Raw genomic sequence first — 14,598 nt, forward strand, 5'->3', positions numbered from 1 at the left:
TGGGTGGGGCACATAATTTTGACAGGTGGGATGAGTAGACTAGAGCAGCTTAGTGGGGGGTGAGTTATGAAAGAGTTTTAACAGCAATGAGTAGACTGGCTAGGGGTTTATGATATATGTTGAGTTTGCGGGCTAAGGTATGTATTTATTTGGCAGTGGGGTTTGGTGTGAGGGTTATGGTGGTGGTAAATTCAATGAGTATGTTTAAGTTTTGGTTGAGTTTTTGGGGGGTGAGTGTGATGTTGGAGTTAGCTGAGGGTGTAGTGGGGGTTTTGTGCTTAAGTGTGCGGTGTTTAATGTTTGCTGGGTATGTGGGTTTTGTAGTGGTTGGGCGAGGGTTTGTTTTGAGGGTGGGTTTTTGGGGAGGGGGGCTGTTTGGGGGCGGGGTTTGATGTGGGGGGTGGGGGAAGTGGTGGTGGGGGTGGGAAGGAGGAGGCGTTTTGTGGATGTTTTGGGTTGGGTGGGTGGGTGGGGCTTTGGGTTGGGTTGGGGTTGGGTGGGTTTAGTGGATTTGGGTTGTTGGGGGTAGGAGGGGTTGTTGTGTTTGTTGGTGGGTTTGGTGAGGCATATGGGGGAAAGGTTTGGGGTGACAGTTGGAGAGGGGGGGCGGGTTTGGCAGGGGGGGTGTTGGTTGGGCGGGAGGAAACGTGGTATGGGAGAGGGAGGAGGTGGAGGATGTGGATGTGTTTGATGGAGTTTGTGATGAGAGTGAGAGTAGGGAGTAGTGTGTAATGTGGCGGGGGCTGGTTTTGGCAGATCAGTGTGTTTGAGGTGCTTGTTCACTTTGAGTATCTGTGTCTGTTTTATGGGGCACGTGTTTTGATTTGCTGTATGTCCTTGTGTTTTACAATGTATGCAGCATGTTGTGTATGTACATTCTATTATGTCGTGAGTGTCTGATCCGCATTTTGAGCATAGGGGTATGTTTTTGCATGTGTCTGTGGTGTGATTGTATTGGTGACAGTGTTTGCATTGATGTGGGTTTTTAATTACTGGGTGAACTTTGTATCTGAGTGCGCCGAATGTAATGTATTGGGGTAAGGTGGTGGTTTGAAATGTTAGGACAGTGATTTGAGTGTTTGGGTTTCCTGGGGTTCTGGGCAGGAAGTGACAGTGTTTTTACAGCTTTTCTTTCCTTAATTCAAACAGTTGAGGTTTCCTAATTAACTTTTATTGCCTCATTATGAGTCAGCAGAGGATGTTTATGTTAAAGAGGAGAGGGCATTGGCGACAGCCAGTGAGTAACTGTTACATGATTATAAATATGTGTTAAATGACATATATTAAATCACAACATTATTATATATTATAAAGGATAAAAAACAAAAGAGAGAAAGAAAAAGGCATTCGCACGCGCAAAAATCGTATATATTGCCACTGTATTCTAAAAGGCATAGACCCGTGAAGGTCACGGGGTAGAATAGGCCTTCAGCAACCCATGCGACTTTGCTTGTCGTAAGAGGCGACTAACGGGATCGGGTGGTCAGGCTCGCTGACTTGGTTGACAGATGTCATTGGTTCCCAATTGCGCAGATCGATGCTCATGTTGTTGATCACTGGATTGACTGGTTCAGACTCGATTATTTACAGACCGCCGCCATATAGCTGTAATATTGCTGAGTGCGGCGTAAAACTAAACTCACTCACTCACTCTAAAAAGCATAAATCTAGCAAAAGTCCAATAGCCTACGAGTAAACAAATGCTTACATTTACTAGTACATATGACAGACAAAACGCACTAATATCTACCTAAATAACGCTTAGCAGAGCATGTGCAAACACGTTTCCTCAAAGCGCAGCACTCTTTTCTGTATAGTCTCAACATACACACTGTACCACAAGCTTTCGGTCCGGCTTGGCACGTTCCGTCAGAAGCATCTCTCACCTCTCAAATGTATCTTGAAATCCACAGATTGGTATCATACCTACCTAAACATCACATTGTAGTGTTACAAAATGCAACATGTAAAAGTAACCGGTCCCTTAAAGTGAATTACCTGTCTTTCCAACATAGCCTCGACCAAAAGTGTTAAGTCTCTGCTTGGCCCGACTTGGCCCGACCTCTCAAAAACACCTTACGCCTCACAGATGTATCTTAAATTCTATTTAGATCCATAGTGTAGTATCATATCTACCGAAATACGACTTTACAGAGTTTCAAAGCGTTGTATTTGAAACAAACACGTTCCTTGAAGTGAACCCTATTTTCTTTTCTATACATTCTCAATAAAAACACAGTGTCACAAGCTTTCGGTCCGGCTTGGCCCGACCTCTCAAAAGCAGCTTAAACTTAACCCATGTATCTTGAATTGCAATTAAATCCATAGATTAGTTCTACATGTACCTAAATATCACCTTTTCATGTTACAAAATGCAACAAGTAAAGGTAACCGGTCCCTTAAAGTGAAGCCCTTATCGCTCTCCATTCTCAACATAGCCTCGACCAAAAGTGTTAAGTCTCTGTTCGGCCCGACTTGGCCCGAGCACTCAAAAACATCTCAAACCCCACGCATGGATAATGATTAGTGTGTATATACATAGAATAGTATTATGTTTACTTAACTAATCCTTTCTAGAGTCTCAAAGCGAAGTATTTGATGGGGAAAAACGTTGCTCAAAGTGCAGCACTCTCTTCCATATATATTCTCAACAAAGACACTCTCAATGAGCGTTTGGTCAGGATTTTCTCTGGCCGTCAAATTTAAAGCATCTTACGCCATATAGATGTATCTTAAATTCTATTTTTGTCCATAGATTAGTATCATATATACCTACATATCGCTTTATAGCGTTTCAGATGGTTGTATTGGAAACAAACACGTTGTTCAAGGAGAACCCGAGTCGGCCCGATCTCTCCAGAACAGTTTAAACCCTACACGTACACTAATTAATGTTTACATCCATAGAATAGCATTATATCTACCTAACTAGATCTTTATAGAGTCTCAAAACGGAGTATTTGAAGCAAACACCTTGCTTAAAGTGACGCTCAGTGTTTGGTCTGCACTGCGCGGGCCAATGTACTTGATGGACCTGTTAATTGCACCTGCATCCAGCTTGCTTAATTACCCTTGTCCAATTGCAATCAGCTAGGTGTTGTGATTCAATCAACATACTGTTGCCCTTAATTACATGTCAGAGCCCTTCAGAGTTACTGATTACTCCACCGTTTCTTTATAACGTTTTTCACAATTACTGACTAAATTACAAATACTAAAATGAGACATTTGTTTCATTATATATATAAACATATACACATATGAAAAAATAGTAGAAGATATTACACCCAATTATATGACATGAAACACTTGAAAGGATTGGGTTTTTTCAGTGGTTAAGAATATAGAAGGTTTCTGGCACATTTTTATAATACTATTGACGAGTGAGGCTATTCATGGCATGGTTTAAACCTGCAACTGCGCTATAAATAGCGCGAGATTTGGCGAGACCTCACAAATATATATTGGGCTATGAAAAACTGTGAAAATGACTCGGCAAAGCAAAATAGACAAAATATCGACACCATTGTCAAGCATTATCAGGGACAACACAAAAACTGCCATTCAACATCCAGATGCAGAAGCGATCCAAATTATGAACCTCAACGAAAACAAATCACAAATTGTGATGCTGCGCAAGCTTTAACGTCTTATTTACACAAGCTCCCTGTGTACAAGAATGCTGATTTATTTTCGCTATGTAAGGACACTCATTATGTTGAGTCCTTCAATAATGCCATGCTGCAGTATGTTGACAAGCGGGTTGTGTATGGGGAGAGTACCTACCGGATGCGCGTACAACTAGCTATCCTTGATTGGAATGAAAACGTGGATAGGCCTATTACATCACGCCGATTGTCAGAATCTGTAAAGAACCAGAGGGCACAACTTGGATACCCCATACACAAGAAAAAAACCTACCAGTTTCGGGATGTGTTGTGGCTGTTGTGGTTGGAGTACTTTTATGGCGAAAATACTCACTAGTATTGTTTAATTTGTATTATTCTCATCAGCAAGGACATTGTTTGGTACTCCTGGGTGAATATGTAGTCCATTGTGTACATTTTTAGAAACTATGGATTGTTAAATCAAGGTTGATTTTCGGAATATTGACACTCATAGCAGTTCACTGTAAGTATTATACCTTTTTATGTATGTGTCAAATATCAGAAACCTCATAGCATCCTAGCCTAGTTTATGATCCAATTTTCACTAGACCTTGGGAACACTCCTTCCCCTCTACCACTTGTCCACACTCAGAGCCCCATGTGCTATGCTATAAATACCTCTAACCAGGAACTCTGACATTGCCCCTGCTTGATAGCGAGGCTTAGCCCCACCTGCTGTAGACAGGAATGCGCGGGACTGCCCTACCGCGAGTTGCAGGTTTAAACATGTCAGAAACTTAAAGGTCACATGCAACGTAAAACACAACTTTGCAGATTCTGGTACCTTTCGGTATGCACTTACCGAAACAAATCATAAAAAATGCCAATTCAACCTATAAAGTTGCAAAAAACGCGATGAAAAAAAAGCCCGCGAAATCCGAGTTCAAACGTTTCATTAAATTCCCTCCAGCGCTGGGGGAAAAACTGGTTTCAACAACTGTGCTGCGCTGCGTCTATAACGCATGCGCAGTGAATAGGTTCGCGGAGCTTGAAACAGTATGCATGCCCAGCGTCTGAGGTCGTGAGCAGTAGTCTAATCTTGGTTGTGTACACAAACATGTAAATAATCTACTCGTTACGTAAAACAACATGTTGATTGTGGTAAGCAGTCTCTGTCACAGAGAAAGCTCAGTGTCTGGTTTATTCACACCTATATGTCTGTCTGCCTGTCTGCTAAAGACAACATGCAATACACAGCTTTAATCATTGACCACGTGCAATTTCAACTTAACACCTATCAGACTATATGGCATAAAGAAATTAAGTTGATTTATGACTCATGCACCCGAGTCCCATGTCTGCCACATTATGTAATTAGGCACGTGTGATACACATGACATGTTTTTATGTCTGTTGGTTGGAAACAAACTACATTCATTTTTTTTCGGATGACTGGATCTGACGGAAACTCTTGTCAGTTTCAAGTCCTGCTTTGTACTTGGACGAATGACAGATTCCAGCCACGCAGTAGTTTACCATCTCTACTGACATGATTTTTTATTGAAATTCAGAGAACATCTATTTTCCAAACCCAACATCTCTATATACATTCTTCATGGATAACGACTTCTTTTCGTGCATATGATTTTGTTTGACAACAGTATATGAATCCATACTGAAACGACGCATCAAGTACACAAAAAGAAGTTGTTATCCATAAAGAATCTTACTTACTTGTGACTGGTTATACTTCTAAAATGCCCATCAAACAGATCATCTTTCTGTACACACAATGAACCCTCAGCATATCAACAAATGAAACAGCCAATCGGAAGCCGTCGTTACACTTGAGTGCATATCCACCCGCTATGACTGGGTTCGGTCTCCCGAGGGCCTCGTTTCGGGGGAAGTAAGCCCAAGTACAAAATATTGCACTTTTGAATCGCGATTGTACGCTTATAATTGTGTTTATTTGGTTTTTTTTAAAGCAGCAATGTATATTATATGTCATGAATAAGTGATAAATGTGTTTTAATTATGTTTGATTTTTTGGTTGCATGTGACCTTTAATACCTATCAGAAGACAGGTAACATGAGACATCTTACGGAATTTGTGTCTGACATATTATGCTGACATAATTTGAACAAACGAATCTATGAAAACACATCCAATACGTCTCTAGGTTGTCCAGCTCCGGACCAGGAGAAATTTGTTTTCACTGCATGAATTTTACAACACAAAGGCTACTCGGAGATGCTGTTTCCGGATGTTGTAAACTCCCCAGCCTTTCAGATAAACTTGCTTTCCTGAACACCACACATAAAAGCATTAAAGAGGGCCGTGGGAGAAGTATGTTTTCATAAACCCCCAGTGTCTCACATAACTTTCTCCAAATGTATCCGTATAAAACTGTTTTCAAGTCATATGTACATACACAACATACTGCATACATTGTAAAACACAAGGACATACAGCAAATCAAAACACGTGCCCCATAAAACAGACACAGATACTCAAACTGAACAAGCACCTCAAACACACTGATCTGCCAAAACCAGCCCCTCGCCACATCCCACACTACTCCCTACTCTCACTCTCATCACAAACACCTCCACATCTTCCACCTCCTCCCTCTCCCCATACAAAATCCCCTCCCGCCCGCAAGCTCAACATATATCATAAACCCCTAGCCAGTCTACTCATTGCTGTTAAAACTCTCTCATAAACTCACCCCCACTAAGCTGCTCTAGCCCACTTAACCCATTAGTCAAAATTATGTGCCCCACCCATGATCTTTTATAAAATTCTATTCCAAATTACTGTGATCATGGCTCTGATGCAATGGAACTGTAATAGTCTTAAGGCACTCATCGCCCAAAACAAAATTGCCCCTCAGTTAATCTTTCTCCAAGAGACAAAACTATCCCCTCGAAATGCCTTCAAAATACCAGGCTTTGTTTATATTCAGAAAGACCGCCCTCGGCCCGTAAATAACCCCGGCCCCGCTGCATGAGGACTGGGCATCTTTATATCTGATCAGCTAACATATTCGGAAATAGACATACCTACTTTAGACCTCGAAGTACTGGCTATCAAAACTACTATTAAAAATAAAGAGCTTACTTTAATAAACGTATACAGATGACCTTCTGTTAAATTAAACAGAACAGATTTAGACAGCATTTCCAAATTCATTACCCCAAACACCTTTATCCTCGGAGACTTCAATGCACACCACCCATCAGGGGGCACCAAACCATACACCTGCAGAAACGGACTTCTTCTATCAGACTGGTTAGACAACAACAATCTTATTACTCTAAATGATAACCAGCCAACTCGAATCCCACTGTCCCACTTCCAGCTCCCAACCGCCATAGACTTAACTATAACCACACCAACACTAGCAAAAACTTGCCTATGGGAGGCACATCAAGACACCTGGGGCAGTGACCACTGCCCCATCAAAATTACAATAAACCACCTACAAACACACCACCAACCGAACACCCCCACACCCCCACCTACAGAAATAAAATACAACCTTAAAAAAGCAGACTGGAACAAATTCCACAAACTATGCACACAGATAAACACACAAGACATATATAACCACGACATAAACACCTTCAACATTTACAATCAAGATATAGACACTTTTAGCGCCAACTACACAAACACTATAATTGAAATCACAAATAAATACATCCCCACCTTTCGGCCCACCCCTGCACTAAAAACAGTCCCCTGGTGGAGCACCGAAATCATTAACGCAAGAAAGGCAAGAAAAAAGGCCCTCAACCAAGCAAAGAGGGACCGTTCAAAAATACAGTTGGCTAAAAACCTCAGGAATAATACTAAAAACATTATCAGGGCTGCCAAAATTAATCACTGGAGAAACTTTTGCTCATCCCTCAGGCTCGATCCATCTAACTCTGGAAAACTGTGGAACAAATTTAAAGCCATACAGGGAAATTCCAAAAAAACTCATTCATCCCCATCTTTCGGAACACCCAACAAACAAAGACAAAGCTAATGCAATGGCAGCCCACTTTTCGGACACAAGCAGTTCCACCAATTACCCACCCACCTTCCAACAACACATCGCAACCCACAACACCTTCACCCCTCAACCACCTCACTCGCACTTACCCCTAAACAAACCTATAAACATATATGAACTAAAGGCATCACTCAAACACAAGAAAACAGCCTCAGCCCCGGGTCCAGATCTCATCATCTACACAATCATCAACAAACTCCCCCCTAACATGCTCTCTCTCACCCTAACACTTTTCAACAAAATCTGGACCCTAGGAACTCTACCCCACTCCTGGAAAACAGCAAAGGTGGTGCCAATCCTGAAACCATGGACACCCGCCAACTCCCCAGACTCATTTCGACCAATATCACTAACGTTACACCTATGTAAAACAATGGAAACTATAGTGAACAATAGGCTAAAACATCATATTCAATCCCATACTCTCATAAAGCAGGACCAGAGCGGCTTCACTCAAAATCGACAAACTTTAGACCATATTTTGCATTTGGAGCATGATGTTAGAATCGCACAAGCACAGAAACAATACACATTGGCCATATTTATAGATTTCAGTAAAGCATTCGACATGGTTTGGCACAACGGCCTCATCAAAAAACTTCAAGAAAATGCCATTCACGGAAACAATCTAAATTTCATTCACCATTTCCTTAAAGATAGACAAATAATAGTCAAAACTCACAACACTCTCTCGGACCCATATCCCCTAGAAAATGGCACCCCCCAGGGCAGCATCCTATCACCAACTCTCTTTAACTTCATGATTAACGATATCTTTCCCGAAAAATGGCCAGAAATTACTACAGCTAAATTCGCGGACGACATCTCCTTTTGGATCTCCTCCACCTCAATTATGCAAGCAACCTCTAAAGCTCAAAGAATGTTAAACCACCTCCAAAATTGGGCCCATAAGTGGGGGTTCCATATTAACGTCAAAAAAAACGTGGGCATCCTTTTCAAAAAACAGCATATGCAAAATTATACACCCAAACTGCACTTAAACAACCAAAAATCACTTTCGAAAAAGAAGCAAAATTCTTAGGAGTAACGTTCGACCAACACCTAACATGGACTCCCCATATTAATAACTTGGTCAATTCCTGTCAAAAAGATCTAAATTTAATGAAATGTATTCGTGGCACTACATGGGGAGCCAACAAACAAACACTTATAAACATCTACCATTGTCTCATACAGTCGAAATTGGACTACGCCGCCCCGTTCCTGCACTCCCTCTCCCCTACCAACCTCCAAAAACTAACCTCCATACAATACAAGGCCCTTAAACTAGCCCTAGGGGTCAGGACTGGCACCCCCCTATCCACACTCCTCCTACTCACAGGCATCCCTTCAATCAGTACACGAATACATCAAACCACACTCAATTACTGGGGCCCAACACAACCCCATATACAACACCATCAAAACAAAATACACCAACATTAAAAAATTCACCCTTAAAAAATTCAAAAATAATAAAAATATTGCACCATTCTACTCACACCTATCCAGTCTGCTGCATGCACACCAACTTGACACAATACAACACACACCTCCCATAGCAAGCTACATTCACCACCTACCACCACCAAAAACAGATACTACTCTACAAGCCCTCATACTAAACACTACCCCTAAACCTGACACCAACACCAAAACAAACATCATCCAAACTCACTTAGACACCCACTACCCTAACCATACATACATATATACAGACGCATCTATCTCTGCAAACAATATAACAGGATTAGGCATACATGTACTAACTACCCCACCCATTATCACAAATTTCCACCTCACAAACCACTTAAACAACACAACTACAGAACTACTAGCTATCCTTACAGCCCCCCACTCTATCCCCACCCTCCCACTTCCTTATTATAACCGACTTCCTCCCAGCCATAAACAACTACAAAACAAATTCTCCAAATCCCGTCCTGACCTTATCCATCAAATTACCCAACAAATCAGCTCTCTCCACAAACACAACAAAAACATAACTCTGGATACCAGCACACACACATAACAAAGGCAACAATACAGCAGACTTAACAGCTAAACTAGCAACCACCCATCCATCACCACACATACCATTTCATACCTCCAAAACAGAAACCAAACAACTCATTAAATCATACACATCTGCACTCAACTATTCACAAAACATCAACTCAAGCAAGTCCATCTGGGTTAAATCCATCATCACAAAACCTATCACCAAAACACATACATTCTCAGACACCCCATATCTAGACACCCTCATCACACGACTCATTACAGGCAACACCAACCTAAATTACAACTTATACAAACAAAACAGACACCCAGATGGACTCTGCCCACACTGCAAAACACAGGAAACAATAACACACTTACTCACCGAATGTAAACAACAACACACCAACATCATTCAACTACACACCACAATTCCCCCAAAATACCACTACAATACACATTTATTACTCAACCCGGCTAACCCAAAACATATCTTTAACGCTGTAGCAACATTCATTCTAAACTCCTCCACAGCCCATAAAATTTAAAACCTACATCTCTCCTCCACAACAACCTGCAGCCACGTCCGCCATCTTACCGCTCTCCTGTACCGTAAGCCACCTAACGGTCCCACAAGCCGGTGCGCGGGCGTCTTCTCCGACGTCCGCGCCCGGCTACACGCTCTCCGCAATACTCCGTCTCCCCTACCAGCACACCATTCATCCCCTCCCGCAGCCTCCCAAATCTCCAGCTCATTTTTAACCTTTTAATCCATTCAATTTCCTTTTGCAACATATATTTTATCATATACAAACAACAAATTTACACCAAAAACATATTTTAATACACAACATTATGTGTAAAAACACAACTTTACTACCACCCCCCTCCCCAAACCATTGTATATACATCACTGTAAAATCGCCACCCCACCCCCAACTATCCACACCTAATTCCTATTTTATCATAAACACGGTTTAGTCTCTATTCGCCCACATCCCTAATTGCCCACATCCCAATTGGCCCACAAAAACATCAGAGGTTAATTAGGGTCAGACAATGCACCCCTACTCTCATAATTTGGTGTCCTGACAAGGGGGATTAGTCTAAAATCACATACATCTCTGAGTTACTTGACAAAGTGCTCTTGTTTCAGTGTTGTGGTAGTTATACAGGATGGAGAAGGAAACTTAGAGAAGATTTAAAGTATATTTCAATTTTGTCTAAATAAAGTAGAGAGTATTATTAATTAATGTATCTACTAATCGGAAATAACTTTCTCTCTCCTTTCAATTTAGTAACTCACTGCAACCCTATAAGTATGGTAGTTTGCAAAGTATGGGCAGTCGCAATGGCTAACCTACAGAAAGCAGAGTTCACGTTGTCGCAGAGAGGAGGAAGACAGGTTCTACACGGAGGTCACAAGTATCTACTGCACGTTGTCAGAAAGGTAGCCACTCACTGGAAGTGTATCATTGACAAGTGCAAGGGTAGATGCAGCACCATTGGGGATCACATCACTTCAGTATCAGAACACAACCATCCTCCACTAGTGAATGAAGAAGAGAGTCGACTTCTCACCAGACTTAGACAACGCGTTCAAGAAGAGATCAAGCCTGTCCAGCAAATCTACAATGAAGAGATCCAGAACCTAGACGAAGAAGCTGCTGCTACTGTTGCTTCCTTCTACAGTATCAAGTCTGGACTCTACCGTCAGCGTGCCAAGGTTCTTCCACCAGTCCCACGTACCCGTGCTGATGTAGACCTCACAGGTACCTTTTTAAGTATTAACTTATCTACTGATATTTGCATAATGCTCAATTGATTTCTAGTCAGTGTACTTCATTCATTCATTCATTCATCAAAAACAACGTCTAACACACTTGCTTGTTTTTAAGGTTCCTGGACTGAGACAACAGACGGACAACAGTTCCTGGTTGTAGACAGCGAAGATGAAGACAGGATCCTGATCTTCAGTACCGCAGAGATGCTGGACATCCTCCCCAATGCAGAAACCATCTACATGGACGGAACATTTTTTGTGTGTCCCAGCCTGTGGCAACAAGTCTACATTGTGCACTGCCTTGTGGATGGACAGATGTTCCCAGTCGCCTTCTCCCTGCTGCCAAGCAAGTCTCGTGATACATACATTAGATTGTTTAACTACTTGAAGGACTCTGTGCTTGCTATTGTCGGCGTTGAACTTTCTCCCTCCGTTGTACAGACTGACTACGAAGCTGCTGCTATTGGAGCCACCGAGAGAGTCTTCCCCGATGCAGAAGTCCGTGGATGCTACTTCCACTTCACCCAGGCGGTTTGGCGGCAGGTTTCAGAGAAAGGCCTTGTGAACACCTACAAGGACAACCGTGCCTTCAACACCCACGTGCGACGTGCTGCAGCACTCCCCCTCCTCCCAGTGGATCAGATCCAAGATGCCTGGATGGAAGTATTGAACCAGTCTCCCGACGTTGACGGAATCGGCCAGTTCAACGACTACATCACATCTACATGGGTTGACTACGACGCAAGATTCCCACCTCGCATTTGGAATCAACATGGAAACACTGGGCCAAGAACAAACAATCACTTGGAGGGATTCCACCTTGGATTTAAGAAGCTGGTTCAGAAGCACCACCCGAACATTTACGAGTTTGTGATCGCAACGAAGAAGCTCGAGACAACAAACAGAGTGGCCAGAAGACAGATTGAGCGTGGAGCAGCTGTCCGCCCAAGATCCAGACTCTACAAGAACCTGGACAGCCGCCTGCACAGACTGCAGCAGCAACTGGAAACTGGCAGAAGATCACCGCTACAGTTTCTAGACGCGGGTGGACACCTGATCAAGTTGAACTGAACATTATGAAACTTTGTTACAGAAATAAAAACAAAATGTAAATTTGAGTGAATAAGACATAAGACTGAATGAACTGTAAAGAAATAAAAAAAAATGTAGAAGCAAACTGAGTTATTTTCTTCTTACTTTTGCCCACCATTACTTTTGTCTTCATTTGCCCACATCTCAATTCGCCCACATCTTCAAAATTGGAGAGTCCATTCTTCAGTCATAGGTATGACACAAGTTGATCATTATGTAATCCCTAACCAATATGTTGTTTTAAGACTGTGGGCGAGATGGGATGTGGGCGAATAGAGAACATGCCACCCCTATGCTATACCACCCCCCACCCTACACCCACCCCCCACCCCAACCTTTAAACCAACTATCTACCTCTCCAACTTCCTACACTCTGCATCAAAATTCACAGTGCTCTGTTACTCCTTTCCGGTGTCATGAGTTAGGTTGAAGCTGCTTTTGAGAGCTTGGGCCAAGCCGGGCCGAAAGCTTGTGATACTGTGCCTTTATTGAGAATGTCTAGAAAATAGGGTTGACTTTAAGCAACGTGCTTGCTTCAAATACTACCTTTTGAGACTCAACAAAGAGGTATTTAGGTAGATAGAATAGTCATCTGTAATGGTAAAACACAAAACAGTGCACGTGTGTTAGGTTTAAGCTGTTTTTGAGAGGTCGGGCCAAGTCGGGCCGAACAGAGACTTAACACTTTTCATTGAGGCTATGTTGAGAATGGAGAGCGAAAAGGGTCTCACTTTAAGGGGCCAGTTTTCTTTACATGTTGCACTTGATAACATCATGAAGGACTATTTAGGTGGATATGATGCCAGTCTATGGATCTGATTACAATTGAAGATGCATGTTCTAGGTTTAAGCTGGTTTTGAGAGCTCGGGCCAAGCCGGGCCGAAGTGTTGTGGTTGAGACGATGTTTGGAGTGTGGGGGAAGAGTTCATATCTGGCATGCTTTAAATACTATGAATAGTGAATTTATGGGGTGGCATTAATTGGATGTAGACGTAGGAAACTCATTCGTGCCGATGGAAGCCTGTATCCGAATGAAGTCAAATATTTATGCATTTTAAATCATGTTTCGTTTATCAAAGCCACTTTTAGACGTAACCTCGGTCAGCCAGCTCGCAGAAAACTCGTCTTCATGAGTTTTAGCCGATTTATTCGTAGTAAACTATATATGGTACGCGTTTGGGGCCTAAAAGTCATTATTATTATCGAGGATGTATGTTGCATTAATCATTTGTAGGCATGGTGCTCATTAATGGGCTCAGTATCCAATAATATATTTGGCCCGCCGTGGCCCGGCCCGGCCCGACTTTTAGGCCATCCCTCAAAAATTACAATTACTAGTGCAACTTGAAGCTGAATTATTCTTCTAACTATGAGAATTTTTATGCGCTTAGCATAAACATGTCTTTTACACTTCGAACGTTTTTACTTCACAATGTCAACATTTGACGTCACATTTCTCAAATTATAAAAAGGTGTATCTAGGTTTGTTATCCTTCTTTTTATTGGTTCATTTGTATTCTTTGTGCAATCAGAGACAACGATACAAATGCGCGTAGACGCCCCCCACCCCCACCCCACCCCACCCCACACACCCCTGTTCTTACCCCGTTTTCTGACCATGTTTTTGTGCTTACGAGAAGAGCTGTTTCGGTTATCTCCCCCGGATATCGCTACAGTATTATAACACCACTATAACACAAACAAGATCCAAGACACTCTGTGCCAGTACACTGACCCATCTTCCAGAAACGGTAAAATCTCTGTACAGAGGATCCACAGTTAGCAAAACAATTAACTAGGTTTCTTCAGGGATAATTACTAATGGACATAAGGTGCAAAAAATATCTCAAAAGTTAAAGCATTTTGTCAATAGAATTACAAATGGACATCAAATAGTATCTCAAACTATGATACTAGTAATCTTTGTCATACTGTATCTGAGACCATATCTCCAGAGGACATAGCACGAAATCTGATCTATTTCCTTTCCAGGAAGACTTAGTAATGTCAGCAAAAACATATTAAAGATGTTTCAAAATGTGCTAAAAG

The 14,598-nt window shown here is 42.0% G+C and overlaps 1 protein-coding gene across 1 annotated transcript; it reads left to right on the forward strand.

Annotated features, from left to right (window-relative positions):
* Positions 1–11,024: 11,024 nt before the first annotated feature.
* On the forward strand, positions 11,025–12,527 carry LOC137292126 (uncharacterized). Its single transcript, XM_067823667.1, has 2 exons — positions 11,025–11,445; positions 11,572–12,527. Exons 1-2 carry the CDS (start codon positions 11,025–11,027, stop codon positions 12,525–12,527), a joined length of 1,377 nt encoding a protein of 458 aa, XP_067679768.1.
* Positions 12,528–14,598: the final 2,071 nt, after the last annotated feature.

The sequence above is a fragment of the Haliotis asinina genome, chromosome 7 (genome assembly GCF_037392515.1).
Source record: "Haliotis asinina isolate JCU_RB_2024 chromosome 7, JCU_Hal_asi_v2, whole genome shotgun sequence".
Classification (NCBI taxonomy): domain Eukaryota; kingdom Metazoa; phylum Mollusca; class Gastropoda; order Lepetellida; family Haliotidae; genus Haliotis; species Haliotis asinina.